This window comes from Echinops telfairi, unplaced genomic scaffold (genome assembly GCF_000313985.2).
Source record: "Echinops telfairi isolate 266 unplaced genomic scaffold, ASM31398v2 ScPeMD7_5;HRSCAF=22, whole genome shotgun sequence".
Classification (NCBI taxonomy): Eukaryota; Metazoa; Chordata; class Mammalia; order Afrosoricida; family Tenrecidae; genus Echinops; species Echinops telfairi.
In genome coordinates, this window is record NW_022103901.1 from 6,691,782 (window position 1) to 6,706,596 (window position 14,815).

At 52.2% G+C, this 14,815-nt stretch overlaps 1 protein-coding gene across 1 annotated transcript in view; it reads right to left on the reverse strand.

Moving 5' to 3' along the window:
* GALNT17 (polypeptide N-acetylgalactosaminyltransferase 17) overlaps positions 1-14,815 on the reverse strand; it is a 397,088-nt gene that overhangs the window by 155,727 nt on the left and 226,546 nt on the right. The window contains exon 5 of the mRNA XM_004705577.2: positions 7,859-8,056. Within this exon, the coding sequence (XP_004705634.1) occupies positions 7,859-8,056 (198 nt within the window). The remainder of the gene's footprint in view (positions 1-7,858; positions 8,057-14,815) is intronic.

Sequence of the window (14,815 nt, forward strand, 5' to 3'; positions counted from 1 at the left end):
TTTGTGAGACACTTGACCCGTGGACTGTGTCGTGGCAGTTGGAGGTTCTTTGAAGACCTGCTTTGCCACGCTATTGGAGTATACATCGCTTGAGCTGGGGACTGTCGGACCCTGTCATCTGACTGTTGGTGACCTGCCGTGCTGTTTGCTGCCTGTGGCTGGATTGCCTGAGTTGCTCGACAGAGGACTCAGGTGTCTGCTTCCTCAACTTGTACCCAGTGGCCCCTGAGACTTGAAGGGCTGCCAGTGTATTAGCTGTCTCATGGAGTGAGCTGCACTGAGCCATTTGTACTGCTCTGCAGACTAATTAGCGGTTTATTTCTTATGTTGTATCTAGCTATCTATCTAACTATATATAAAATTATACGTGTCCTGGTTTCTCTAGAGAACCCTGTCTAATACAGCATTTTACTCCTGTAAAGAGTGACAGTCTGGGACACCCACAGGGGCAGTTCTACTCTGTCCTACAGGGTGGCTGTGCGTCAGAACCAACCTGACGGCAGTGACTGACTATACCTGTGGAGACAGTCCCTGGTTTTGGAGCCAGTTACCTTATGCTACTGAGACAGGATTAAGGTGATGTGTTAATTGAGGATTTTATGTCCACATGCATTTTTATGAACGTGTAGTAGTGGAATCCAATCTGTCAATCAGGTCACAGCCTGGTGATCCTCCTTGGGGCGTGGCCTTCTTATAAGAAGGGGGAATCTGGAAATCCCCCCCTCGCTGCCCCTCTGCCTTCTTGCTTGCTGGGACTCTGCTGCTGACCTTGAGAGCTGATGTACCTGCCATGTTCCCACTGACCTTGGATCCATGTGACCCTGTGCCCACCGGCCTGTGATCGTCCTGCATTCTACATCCTTGCACGTGGCTGTGTGAGTGTGAAGAGGGGCTTACGGACTAGCATCAGACTTAGGGACTTGCGCTGGCCTGGGCTGGGATGCCCTCTTGATAGGCAGTTACTTCTTTTTAGGAAGTTTCTCCTTATACATAAACGGGTGCCTCTGGGTTTATTTCTCTAGACATGCAGGCCTAACCCAAGGGGGCTCGATTTTGAGTCCTCACCTTACTAGAGGGTCTGATTCAAGCCACCACCTGTAATTTCCTTGGGTCTGTGGTCTGCAGAGAGACTTTACATCAGAGGGCAAAAGCCACCCCTCCATCCAAGTCTCAGAAATGGGCACGGCACCATCTCTGTAACATCCCTTTCCCGACTGACCACGTGCAGAAGACCAGTACTGAGTCACTTGTGCGGAAGACCAGTCAGATGCCACTGACTGCTCAAGAAGACTGTTGGGCTGGAACTGGGTACCCATCTCGACGTAAGTCCTGGCATGCTCTCTTGCCTGGCTGAGCAAGTGAGCCCTGCTTTCAACGTCCGGCTGTTTCCAGCCTGGGCACCTGTGCTCAGCAGCTTTGGCCAAGTCCCCTCACATGCTCTGGATCTCGCCTCACGACTGACCTGCCTCTGCCCAAGCTCTGGTCCTTGGGATTGAGTTGCAACTTATCCCCTGACCTGATTCCACCGGCTTCTATCGCCTTATGGACGAGGAGGGTCTTCCAGACAATGGGTGTCACAACGTCAGATTTGGGTCATAGCAGCCCCACAGCCATGTGGAGTCATTTCCTTAATGGGCCGTGAGCTCCGTGATGTTGCAGTGGATTGTGGGACCCTGGCATATCGGAAGTGGAAGTTGATACCAGCGATAATGGAGGGGCACAGCATTTTGGAATAAGGGGATGTGTGGGACACTTTCAATGCCTGCCCCATTGGGACCAGACTTGAATTAGTCTTCCTAAAAGAAATCCTTTCTGCAGTTCCCGTGCAAGTGTGAGGTGCTAATCCCATCATCTGGGTGGATAAGCTGGGGCCCGAAGACCAGAGAAGGACTGTAAGGTCCCCATGGTCCACTGTGGGAAGGCTTGTCAGAGGGGTCGCCCATGGAAGATCGATAGTAATCACGAGAATGAGAGTATTTGTTGTCATTTTTAACTGCTGTCAAGTCACACACACACACACACACACACACACACACACACACACACACACACACACACTGCAACACAGAGACCCCAGACACCAGAGATGGGAATACTGCCTGGTCCTGCCCCACCCCATGATCAGCTGCAGACAGACCTTGGAGACCCTGGTCTGGGGGAGGCCATTCTTCGTAGTCCATATGGGAGCTCCGTGGCACCCTGTTCAGCATCCTAGCAATAGGAGATGGAATGGTGGGCAACAGTCTGAGCCTCTCATTCAGCTAGTGAGAATGCCACACCTGATCCACCAACCCCTCTTCCCAAATGTGTCTCAAAAACCCACTGCTATCAAGTGGATTCCAACTCATATCGATCCCATAGGTCAGGGAAGAACTGTCCTTGTGGGTTTCTGAGAACGACTGAGCTCATCACTCTCTACAAGAATGGACAGCCTCACCTTTCTCCCTGAGAGCAGCTGGTGGTTTTGAACCGCTGGCCTTGGAGTAAGCAGCCCAACGAGTAACCCATTACACTACTCATGAGCGCTGAGGAGGCTAGAGGTACAAGCAGAGTAAACTCTACGTGGCCCTGAGCAGAGGTCTTCCCTGGCTGGACCTGATCAAGGCACATGAAGCATCCTGACCCAGACGCACGAGGCACAGCAAAGCCAGACCCCGCTCCCGGGTCAGCCTGGGTCATGGCACTCTCTGTGTGACATGGGGCCGTCTCGTTGGGCTTGTCCCGACTGAGCAGACACCCCCTCCCCGACCCGCCATCAGCCAGCCTCCTCCAGGCTTGTCCGCTGAAGAAAGCAGTTTTCAGAGTACTTGATTTCTACCTATGCGCTGCCCTGTGCCTTTCTGTAGGAAAGGCTATTAACCACGCTATTTGATGATCCAGGTCACCTCGGGCCCAGGCGGTTGGTCAGAGAGTTCACCAGAGCTTTGTTATGCAGATTGTCTACTGCTGGAAACATACACTTTTCCCTCTTGGCTAATCCTCACGAGAGAGAAGATTACATATTCATTCACAGTGAGTGGAGCGGGAGCGGAGTGGCCTACCTGGTGGCGGGAACCCAGTTGGAGGTGAAGTGGAGTAGACCATCGCACTGCCACAGGATGACCGGAGGGTGGGGACAGAAGGCGAGAACCCCTTGCTTCTCTCATGGGTAAGGACTCGGGGCTGGGGTGGGGACTTAAGACTGTGACCCTCCTCGCTCGCTCTCTTCGTTTAAAACGTTAACTGTCCTAACAGTCAGCGTGGGAGCTTCTTTGAGTCCCGTGGGTGTTACAGACTTTCACATGGGTGCCCGTTAGGTGAAAGGTTGAAGGTCTGATTCCACCCAGAGCTGCCTGTGAAGACAGGCCCGGCAATTACCCTCCAGGAAAGAGGTCATCCGACACCTGATGGGAACACAGCTCTATGGACCCAGGGCCGCTGTGAGTGAGATGGCTTGCTGGCAATGGGGAGGGTGGAATCAACCCTTCCAGTGAGTCATTACACCTGAACACGGTCCCAGGGCCCCCAACAAACGCACGCACACAGCTCTCCCCTGAATGCCCCTGTGTCCAATGTGCTGCCCCTTCAACTTGCAAAGCCCAGCAAGTCTCTTGGAAGCGGCAGCACAGCGTGGTTTGGAAGGACATGCTCTGGACCTGGCCTGAGTCTGAATCCCACCCACCCAACTCTACCACCAGTGCCGTGTGTGACCCTGAGTATGGCACTTAACGTCCGTGTGCCTCCCCACGCCCCCACCCGGCCCCCAGGAGCCCCTCTCTAAGAAAAGGATAACGCGAGAGCTTTTAAGACGATCGTGAGGAGTAAAAGAGTCTGTGTTGATACAGCATTAAGGACAGCAACGGAGCCCGTTGAGCACTGCAAAGGCTATTGTGGTGCAGTAGGTTACCCACGGAGCTAATCCTGCGGTTGGCAGTTTGAGCCTGCCAGCCACCGGACAAGAGAAAAATAAGGCTATCCTGTCCCATGAAGATTCAGTGTCTCAAAGGCGGTTCTGCTCTGTCCTGTGGGGGTTATCCCTGGGATCGTATTATATTTGGTGCCTTCTATTCAATGCTGACTCATGGTGACCCTACAGGACAGGGCAGAGAGCCCCTGTGCGTTTCCAAGACTGACTCTTTCCTGGAGTAGAGAGCTCCATCTTTCTCCCGTGGCGTGGCTGGTGGTTTTGAACTGCCTAGAAAACCCTCTGAGGGAGTTCTCTTCTGTCCTCCGGGGCCACTGGGAGTTTAAAAATCAGCCCGGCTGCACCTCACAACACGATGACGACGCCCATAGGGTGGGTAAGAGTTTCCCTGTCCGTTAAATTCACACGACTGCCTTCCTTCCTCCTGTGGACTCCCGCCACCTACCCAGGCTGAGGAGCTGTCCACAGCACAAGGCCTGAGTCTCCCTAGGGACAAGCAATGCTGTAATTTACCCCCCTGCCTCCGGTGGCGCTGGCTGGGGCTGAGTGCCCAGCTGGTTCCTAAAAGACAGTTGCTGATGCAGAGGGAAAGCAGGCTCTGGTCTCACAGTCCCCCCAAATCCCTATTCTTCACTTTCAACTGTCCTCCTGCGAGAGCTGGTCCTATTTCTCCAGGGAAGTGTGGGGCGGGCAGCAGACCATCTCCCGTGAAGTACATTTGTGCACGCACCCTGAGACCTCTGCTGCTGTTTCCAAAAAGCCCTCACACCCAAAAGAGTCCATGGCACGCCCGTGGCTTCCGTGACTCATAATTTATGATCAAATTATATGTTGGGGGAAGGCTGGCTAATTGTTAATCATCATCTCACATCAGTTATTAATGAGTAATGTCGTTAATTACAGGCCACCTCACACTCCCTGACGGTACAGTTGGTTCTGTGCTGAGCTGCCAATCCCAAGGTCAGCAGTGTGGACCCACCAGCCGCTCGGAGGGAGGAAGACGAAGCTTTGGGTTCCCGTCAGGATTGACAGCCTGGGAAAGTGGCGGGGGCATCTACCCTGCCGACACCGACTCGATGGCAGTGGGCTCAATGCCAGGCAGGAGGCACTGCTGGCACCTCACAGAAGAAGCCCCACTCTGGTTTCAGCCAGTCCTCTGACAGCATCCCGCGGTAAATGGCCCATCGCCGACACCTAAGTGCAATCGATGCGTTTGGACTACGGTGCTGGCGAGGAACCCTGAAAGCAGCGTGGACTGCCAAAGGAACGACAAATCTGTCTCGGAAGACAAACAGCCGGGATGCTCCTTAGAGGCCAGGATGGAGAGACTTGGTCCCTCGTACTTTGGACGTGTGATCAGGAGAGAAGGACACCGTGCTTGGTAAAGTAGAGGGCACCGAAGAAGAGGAAGGCCCTGGACAAGATGGACGGACACAGCGGCTGCAGCCCTGGGCTCCAGAGTAAGAGCGATGCCAGGGCTGGCGCAGGACCCCGGAGTGTTTCGTTCTGTCACACGCGGTGGCGGAACCAACGTTTCATCACCAGGTCGGCAGAGCGGAACCTGCCTGACCCAACATTTTAAGAAACCCTATTCTAGCTGCTTTATGATTTCGGAAGGAACATAAAAAGCCTTTCCTATACTTCCCTATTTCCAGTCAACTGTCAACAACTGAAGAGGGGTGAGTGTGGCTGTCCTCAGCTGCCTAAACTCACGGGCACCACAGTGCCACATGGCACCACAGGATGACAGGGTACCATCTTCGTCATCCTTGCTCTGAGCAAATCCCGCGTTCGTTTACAGGGGGGACCCTGGCTGGTGGTTTTTTCATCAGATCATCCGAGAAGTCCTTGATCTCACAGTTTTAGCCCCTGGGACTAATGATAGGCTGGTGATTGGCACAGGAGATGGCATCGCTTTGGAGAGACATTGGGGCTTGAAGAGTACCTCTTCGAAGGTGCGACAAGAGCTGGGACCCCTCTTGTCAACCTCAACCAAGAGCCAGAGCAGCAGCGAGGGAGAGGGGGGTTCCATCTTCAAATTCCACTCAAGCTTCTATGGCTTAGAGCCACCCACACAACAATCTCCCATCACACTTTGCCTGCTCAGGAAGTCTCAGGCCCTAAAGACTCATCTAAACACAGTGTGCTCTGGAAGGTGGAGGAATTGTTGTTGGCCCTGCCCTTTCCCATAAAACCTGAACTAGTAATGTATGGGCATCCCAGGGTAGAGGGGATGGGTGTGCGGAATGAGCTTCCATGGAGGGGAGGGGGCAGGGGTGAGCTTCCACCTCCTGAAGTTTCCAGAAACCATACTGCATCTGCTTTCATGCTATCAGTAGGGCTATAAACAGACCTCCCAGCAATTACCTATCTCCATCGACTACTAGCCAATTAAGTACTTCCTAGTTATGACACATTAATGTGATCATCGGAGTTTGATTCTATTTTGCACATGAGAGATGCGGGAGGCGTTCTCGGCTCGGGATCATAGCTCGATTTTCTTGAGCCTTTTCAAAGTGCCTATTAATCGCCTGTTAATGGGACCATCACTCGTCAGGTACAAGCGGACTATCTGCTCCTCCGAGCCCCACGTGCTGTGCAGAGACAGCAATTACAGATGCTGCCCGGGCACCCCAAAGACCTGCAGTGCAACCTCCCCTCTCTCTTTGTTGTCAGTGCCTCCTGTTGTCAGCTCCCGGTGACCTGTTGGGGCAGGTCAGCCTCCCCTGGACATCTGGGAGGACGCATAACTCAAAGCCAAACGCACTGCCATCGAGTCTCCTCTGAACCCACAGCATCGATGCTACAGGACAGGACAGAGTGCTGCTGGGGTTTCAGATCTTTATAGGCATAGATAACCTGGGTTAGGCATTGGGATGCTAACCACAGGGTTGGCAGTTCAAAACTATGAGCCACTCTATGGGCGAGCGATGAGGCTGTCTGATCCCATAAAGAGTTACCATCTCAGAAACCCAAGAGGACAGTTCTATCCTGCCCTATAGGGTCACTACAGGTTGAAATCAACTCAGTTTGGTCAAGGTTTCAGTCCAGCAAGCTTTATGTTTCAGCATCCCGATTGGTGTGCAAAGGGACATCCTGCGCCCGTCCCAAGGGGCCTCCTGTTACTGTTCCTTCTCTAGGAGAGCTCAGCTGCAAACCGAAAGGCTGGCGGTTCAAATTCACCCTGAGGTGCCTCGGAAGAAAGGCCTGTGATCTCCTTCCCACAATGCAACCATTGACAACCCCAGGGGGCCCAGTTCCGCTCTAACACACTCGGGGTTGCCACGAGGTGGAGGAATCAATGGGTCGTGGTCCTTTGTTTTCATACGTGTCCCGGAATCATGGCCAGGTGTGGCATCAACTTGGTGGCAGTGGGTTTTACCAGTTTTGTGTGGAGCCCAGGTGCCACAGAGGGTTATGTCTTGGGCTGCTAACAACTCCAAGGTCAGCCATTCAAAAGCACCAGCCGTTCTAGTCATGTAGAGCATTACCGTCTCAGAAACCCACCAGGGCAGTCCTACCCTGTCCGATAGGGCCCCTGAGTCAGAACTGACGCGATGACATTGCGGTTTGACGCATCCCAGTGGCAAAAGGTGGCAAGCAGGGTGTCAAGACAAAGCTTGGAGGATGAGGCAGCCCCAGAAACAGATACCTCCCAAACGTGATGCTTCAAGCTTCCAGGCACGGTTTACCATTTACGAGGAAGAACAAAAGAGTACGAATATGATTATTAACTTTAAACATTCACGGTTGCTTGTGGCTAAAGGCTGCATCTGAAATCGCCAGCTCAGAAACCAACAGGCCATCTCCACCTTTGACAAGAAAGCCACGAACCTCTGGCATCCATTCGCAGTAACTGAGCTGCCCATCACTGCTCCTGACCCGCTCCCAATCTCTCCCCAGCAGCCCCACAAGGGTGGGGCTGGACCAACCGGAAGCCCTCTTACTACAGACCTGATGGGGAGCGACGGGTCCCCGGCGTCCCACCAGTCTTTCGGGGGGCTGATGTACATGCACCACAGCTCCCAGCTGTACCCGTGGGCCGAGTTCTCATACCGCTGCACCTCGAAGTTGTCCTGCTTGATGTTGTCGATGGAGGGGAGGATCACTCGCTTCCTGTTTTCCTGGATTCGGGATAGAACTGGCTCAGCCCTGAAACAAGGAGAAACCAGAATCAAACCTCTCTCCAGAGACATGCCTTCCACCCTCCCAACCACGCAGAACAGACAGAAGCAACAGGGCTAAAGGCTGGTTCTAGTGGTTGATCAAAGCCAGCACAACAACCTCAGTTGATATCATGTCCGACTCATGCAACCCCATGTGCTCTGTTGGGCCTACAAGAGCTACTTTGTGAGCCGAGACAGTCAGGGTGCAGTATAGCACCGATGAAACATACAACTTTCCTCTAGCTCTTTAATGCTTCCTCCCTCCCTCCCACTATTATGACGCCAATTCTACCTTGCAAATCCAGCTCGACCAGAGCTTATACACTGGTAAAGATAAGAGCTCTCAACACAGGGAGTCTAGGACAGATAAACCCCTCAGGACCAGGAAGGTGAGTAGTGATACCAGGAGGGGGAAGGGAAGGTGGGGGAAGAAAGGGGAAACTGATCATAATGATCAACATATAACACCTCCCAGGGGGACGGACAACAGAAAAGTAGGTGAAGGGAGACAGCGGTTAGTATAAGACATGAAAAAAAAAATATATTATCAAGGGTTCATGAGAGAGGGAGGATGGGGGAGGTCAGGAAATGAGCTGATACCAAGGGCTCAAGTAGGAAGAAAATGGTTTGGAAATGATGATGGCAACATAGATATAAATGTGCTTGACACAATGGATGGATGGATGGGTTGTGGTAAGAGCCCCCAATAAAATGATTTTTTTTAAAAGAGCTGTTTCGTTGGATGGAGATCACCAGGACTTTCTTCCAAGGTGCCTTTGAGTGGGTTTGAAATTGTGACCTGTTGGTTAGTAGCTGAATGGGTTAACCATTGGCATCACCCAAGAAGCTTATGTGGATTTAACTTTGTTTGCCCCCCCAAAAGAGGAGGTGACATCCTAACTCCTGTACCTGTGTGTGGTAGTTACATAATCTGGTGTCAATTTGAGGATTCAGAGTGAAGGGGTGGAGTCTAGCCTGTCAATCAGGTAGTAGCTTGATGACCTCACTTGGAGATGCTAAGGAGATAAATAGCTTGCTGGAGGCGGGGCACATGCTCACTTCCGGTGAGGAATTCCTGCTGACAAGACACATGGAGAGAGACTGAAGGAGCCAGACCTCTGGAGCTGGAGAAGCCATGCGGAGAGCCCTGCCAGCACTGAGATGTTTACAATACCACTGGATCCACAAGATTTCCCACCCACTGGCCTGTGAACTTGCTGCATTCAGCATCATTGCATGTGTTCGTGAATCTGACAACAACTTGATAGATTCGTATCGGCCATACGGGCTAATGCCAGACTTATGGACTTGATCTGGACTGGGATGTTTTCTCAATATTCAACTGCTCTTGTCTATAAAGCTCCTTCTTATACACATGAGTCTGCCTGGATTTGTTTCTCTAGTCTACCCGGACAAGTACACTGTGGACGTGCACCTGTCTGGAACGAGAATTCTATATTTTATGTTCATGAGCTCTATCCCCATTGTCAGGCCGGTCCCACACCCGGTCCCTTCTGAGGACAACAAGCACAGAGAGACACATACAGCTTGAAGAGGTCAGGGGAAGCTCCACATGCGAGCCCAGGAACACGCAGGGCTACTGGTGATCCCCCTTGAGGCCATGTGGCAGAGCCAATGTGGTGGATGTCTGACCTGGAAAAGAATGAGGCTCTAGCACATCCAATGCTCACGGATGCTGCAGTCAAGAAACCAAATGCCAATGTGGTAGTTACATCATCTGTTGTCAATTTGAGACTATTAAGAGTGAAGGGGTGGAGGTTAGCCTGTCAATCAGGTCGCAGCTCCTCAATTAGAGTGGCTAAGGAGACAGTTTGCTGGAGGTGGGACACAAACTCACTCCCTGTGAGGCATTCCTGATGACAACACATGGAGCTAAGCTAGAGCCTTAAAGCTGGAGGAGCCATGTGGAAATCCATGCCAGGGCTGAGATGCTTCCACCTCCACTGGATCCACAAGACTTCCCACCCACTGACCTGTGATCTTCCTGTATTCGGCATCACTGCATGTGTTTCATGAGTCTGAAGAGGAATCTATAGATTGGTACCGGACATATGGGTTAATATTGGACTTATGAAGTTGATCTGGACTGGGCTGGGATGTTTTCTCAATATTAAATTGCTCTTGTATATAAAGCTCTTTCTTATACACAGATGAATTGCTCTGGATTTGTTTCTCTAGTCTACCCGGGCTCACACAGGGTGACTCTGCTTTGCCAGCCCTCTCCAAAGTGCTGAAAGAGCAAAGGAATCACTTTGAGGACTAAGCTGCGCCCGAGCCCAAGCCACAGCGGTTTCCATCACCACACCTGTATGTGGCAGGTGGACAATGAATAGGAAGACTGAGGGAGACTCAATGCCTTTGACGCACAGTGCTGGGGAAGCATATTAGAAGCACCATGGACCACAAGAAAAACAAACACACCTGTCTCAGAGGAAGGACCACCAAAGTGCTCTTTAGGAACGAGGGCTACAGCTCACATACTGTGGATGTGTGTCAGAGGACACCAGCCCTGGCACCTTGGTCTGAAGTCTTGCTCCAGACCTCTCCGGCTGGCAGGGATAGCATCACCACCGGGAGGTTCCCCCAGGGCGAGGGTGTAACAGGGAATGCTGCTTGAAGCTCTGGGTTGCTACTGGACCCCTCTCTCGGCTTCAGGAAAGCTCAGTTTCCACTCGGGTCCCAAATCCAAACTGTACTCACTGCCTCCGAGCAGGACAGAACCAAGGCCCATGTCCCTGTGTGGTCGGCATGGCAGGGCAGTTCCAGCTAAAACCCACTGCAGGGCCTTTTTCTTTTCTTTTTATCATTTTATTGGGGCTCGTACAACTCTTATCACAGTACATCTATCCATCCATCTGTCAAGCACATTTGTACATCTGTTGACATCATCGTTTTCAAAACATTTTCTTTCTACTTGAGCCCTTGGTATCAGCTTCTCATTTTCCCCCTCCCTCCCCCACCCTCCCTCCCTCCTGAACCCTTGATAATTTATAAATTATTATTATTTTTCCATGTCTTACACTGACCAATGTTTCCCTTCACCCACTTTTCTGTTGTCCGTCCCCCTGGGAGGGGGTTATATGTCAATCATTGTGATCGGTCCCTCCCCACCCCCATTCTCCCTAATGCCTTCCCCTTCCACTCCTGGTATCGCTACTCTCATCAGTGGTTCTGAGGGGTTGATCTGTCCTGGATTCCCTGTGTTTCCAGCTCTGATCTGTATCCATGTACATGCTCTGGTCTAGCCGGATTTGTGAGGGAGAATTGGGGTCATGGTAGTCGGGGAGGAAGAGAGGAATCATTAAAGAACTAGAGGAAAGTTGTAAGTTTCAACGGTGCTTGACTGCACACTCCCCAGGACCCTTCTGCAAGGAGATATCCAATTGCCTACAGATAGGCTTTGCATCTCCACGCCGCACTCCCCCTCATTCACAAACTTCGGGGCATTTCCACTAAAATTCACTGTTGTTGAGTCCATTCTGATGCCCAGAGGCACTACGGGACAGGGTAGAACTGCCTCTGTGGGTTGTTTTCCGAGCCTGTAACCCTCGGTGGGAGTAGAAAGCCTCAATCTTTCTCCCTGATGCGGCTGTTGGTTTCCAACTGCTGGCCTTGTCGTTCACAGTCCAATGCCTAATAGCACCAGGAAGATGCGGAAGCAGGTTTTGGGTGTTTGGTTTTTTTTAATATCCCCTCAGGGTAGTGCCTGATGCCTTCCCCTGCTGACTTTCAATTCCCTTTCCCAAAATAGGTCACTCCCTGCCCTGATGGCCTGCTTTTAAGAAGCCTCTCACCAGCTCCTCTGTGTGCCCAGGACTATGTCCCTTGCTTTAATTGATTATTTAATTGATTTCTTTAAAAGGATCTAATTGAATTGGTTAGCGACGGGAGGCTGGGAAGTCATTAAATGCAAAGGTGGCTGGGCGCCTGCAGCCCCCACGAAACTCTCTTCCTGGGCAGCGCCCTTGGACGCCAGTGCCGGGCAGCTCTCCTGGTTTGGAGGGCAGTGTCAGAGGGTCAGGTCGTCCTCACCCCTGTGAGTGCTTCCAAGGCTGGGGCAGGGAGGGATCCGTCCCAGATCTGGGGAGCAAAGGGGGGCTCTCTGTGGCAGAACGGTCCTGTCTGCTTTGCAGAGAGCGCAGACTTTGTTAGAGTATCAAGTGAAAACTCCCGTTCTCTGCAGTATTTGGAAGAATAATGAGCCCACTCGGCCTACAGCCCATCTCTTTTCATTTGCAGCGAGTGAATTACCTGCTGGCTCACCTCATCCTTCTATCTAAAGCAAGTCATAAAGTATCTGCTGGGCCATTTACAGCACACAGCCTGAGCCTGCTGGCGCAGCCACACGGGCCCTGCTGTCCAGTCTCCAGCTCGGCTCATCCCCGGGGTTGGGCCTTGGGCTATTTAGAGAAGGTGGTGGAACGCTGGACTAGCTGACCCAAAAGACCACCAGCCAATCCCAAGGAGAAAGATGAGGCTGTCTTCTCCCATAGAGATGTGCAGTCTGGGGACCCCAAGAAACCATCGTAGTCTGTCCTCGGGGGTGCTAGGAGCCTGGATGAGGGTGGGTTTCAGCTAATTCCCGAGGCTGAAGCTGGATGTTGGGAGGACTCTCAACAAGCCTCCATCCCTGTTTTGGAGAGGGCTGGCTCTCAAGCACTCCGAGTAGTGCTGCGGGTGAGGCTGGGGCAGCTAGCCCTAAGGGCTGCTGTTCAAACCCACCCATTACTCCTCGGGAGAAAGAGGAGGCTGCTTGAGCCCATAAAGAGCTACAGTCTTGGAAACCGAATGAGTACTGGTGGCACAGTGGCTGAAGAGCAAGGCTGCTGACTGTCTGTAAGGTCACCGGTTCGAATCCACCAGCCACTCCTTGGGAGAACGCTGAAGTCTGCCTCTGGAAGGATCTGTGGTCTCCAAAGCCCCATCATCCTAGGTGGCTTGGTGGGTGATAGTTGCCCTCTTGACTGTCAGGTCAGCAGTGTGAACCCACTAGCCTCTCCAAAGGAGAAAGATGGGGCTTTCTACTCCCGCAAAGGGTCACAGTCTCAGGAACTCACAGGGGGCAGTTCTGCCCAGCTCTATAGGGTCTCTATGAGTCGGATCAACTCAATGGCAGTGGGTTTGTTTTTTATTGGTTTTACTCACTGCCTTCAAGCCGACCTTAACTCACTGTCATCCTTAAAGACAGAGCAGATGTGTCTCAGAGGACTTTCAAGGCTGCCTTCTTTACAGATGCAAATCCCTACATCCTTCTCTCATGGAACACACTGTCTACCCTGAGAAGGTGAACCACACAGAGATCTGGATTCAGGGAGGGACAGTTGCCACTCAGGTGGCACTGGGACTGATGAGGCTGAAGGGCTAAGACTTTGGACTCCAGGCTATTTGGGGGCCAGTTGTGCACAGCATCTGGGGCGCCCTGGCTTTTCCAGGCATTCTACAACCACCGCTCTGCCCATTCTGGGGATACTGGGACCATCGGTCCCTCAAATCCCCAGTCAAGGAGAATGGCCAGAACACGGGTTCCTCTGGCAGGTAAGCATTGAAAGCAGATACTCAGGCAGGGCCCACTGCCTCTGTGGAGGGCTGAGCTGGGAGGAGCACCCCTGGGTGGCACCTGGTGGCTGCTAACTAAAAGCCTGGCAGCTCCAACCCAACCGGGGGGCACCTCAGAAGAAAGACCTGGTGGTCTGTTTGGAAATAGGCTGCATCCTGGGAAAACCAAAGAAACAGTGTGTCCCTCAAAAGCACAGCTTGGAGGGGTTCGGGAAAGTGGAGGAAAGGACGGTGGAAACCCAGAGGAGAGGAGGGATCAGGACGGTGAGGGGACCACCATGGAAGACAGGTAACAATGCATGTGTCACTCCCTGAGTGGGGAACCGGGGGTCTCCACGGTCACCCTTCACTCAGCTCACAATCAAAAGGGAAAGGGAAAAGCAATTCATAAAAGACCCTCCTAAAAGGCAGCTCTATGCTGCATACACAGGGGCCACCATGATTTGTCAAACCACGTCCACAGCAAGCCAGTGGCCATCAGGGCAGAGGGAAGAGGCAGTGATGAGAAATTCAGGAGGTGGAACGGTACAGACAGAACGGACGGGTGAACGGGATGGGAAGGAGTAGGTGAAAGGGACATCAGAGGTGGGTGGCTGGAGGAAGCTCACTGTGGTGGTTACATAATCTGTTGTCAATTTGTGACTATTAAGAGTGAAGGGGTGGAGTTGAGCCTGTCAATCAGGTTGCAGCTGGATGACCTCATTTGGAGGTGCTAAAGAGATAAATAGCTCACTGGAGGCGGGTCATAAGCTCACTCCCTGCGAGACATTCCTGTTGAGAAGATTCGTGGAGCTACACTAGAGTCCTGGAACTCCTTCAGCCACATGGAGACCTGTCCCAGCACTGAGATGCTTCCACTGCCACTGGATCCACAAGACTTTCCACCCACTGGCTTGTGATCGGCCTGCATTCTGGGCCATTGCATGTGTTGCATTAGTCTGAAGAGGACTTTATAGATTGGTATCAGACCTAGGGGTTAATATTAGATGTATGAACTTGATCTGGACTGGGCTGGAATGTTTTCTCAATATTTAATTGCTCTTGTATATACAGTGAACCCTCGCCACTTCGCGCTTCGACTTCCGCGGCTTCACTCTATCGCAGTTTTTGCGTAACAGCTCCACTGCCTACACCCGCTCCTTCAGAGGAAAAAGACGGCGACCCACCT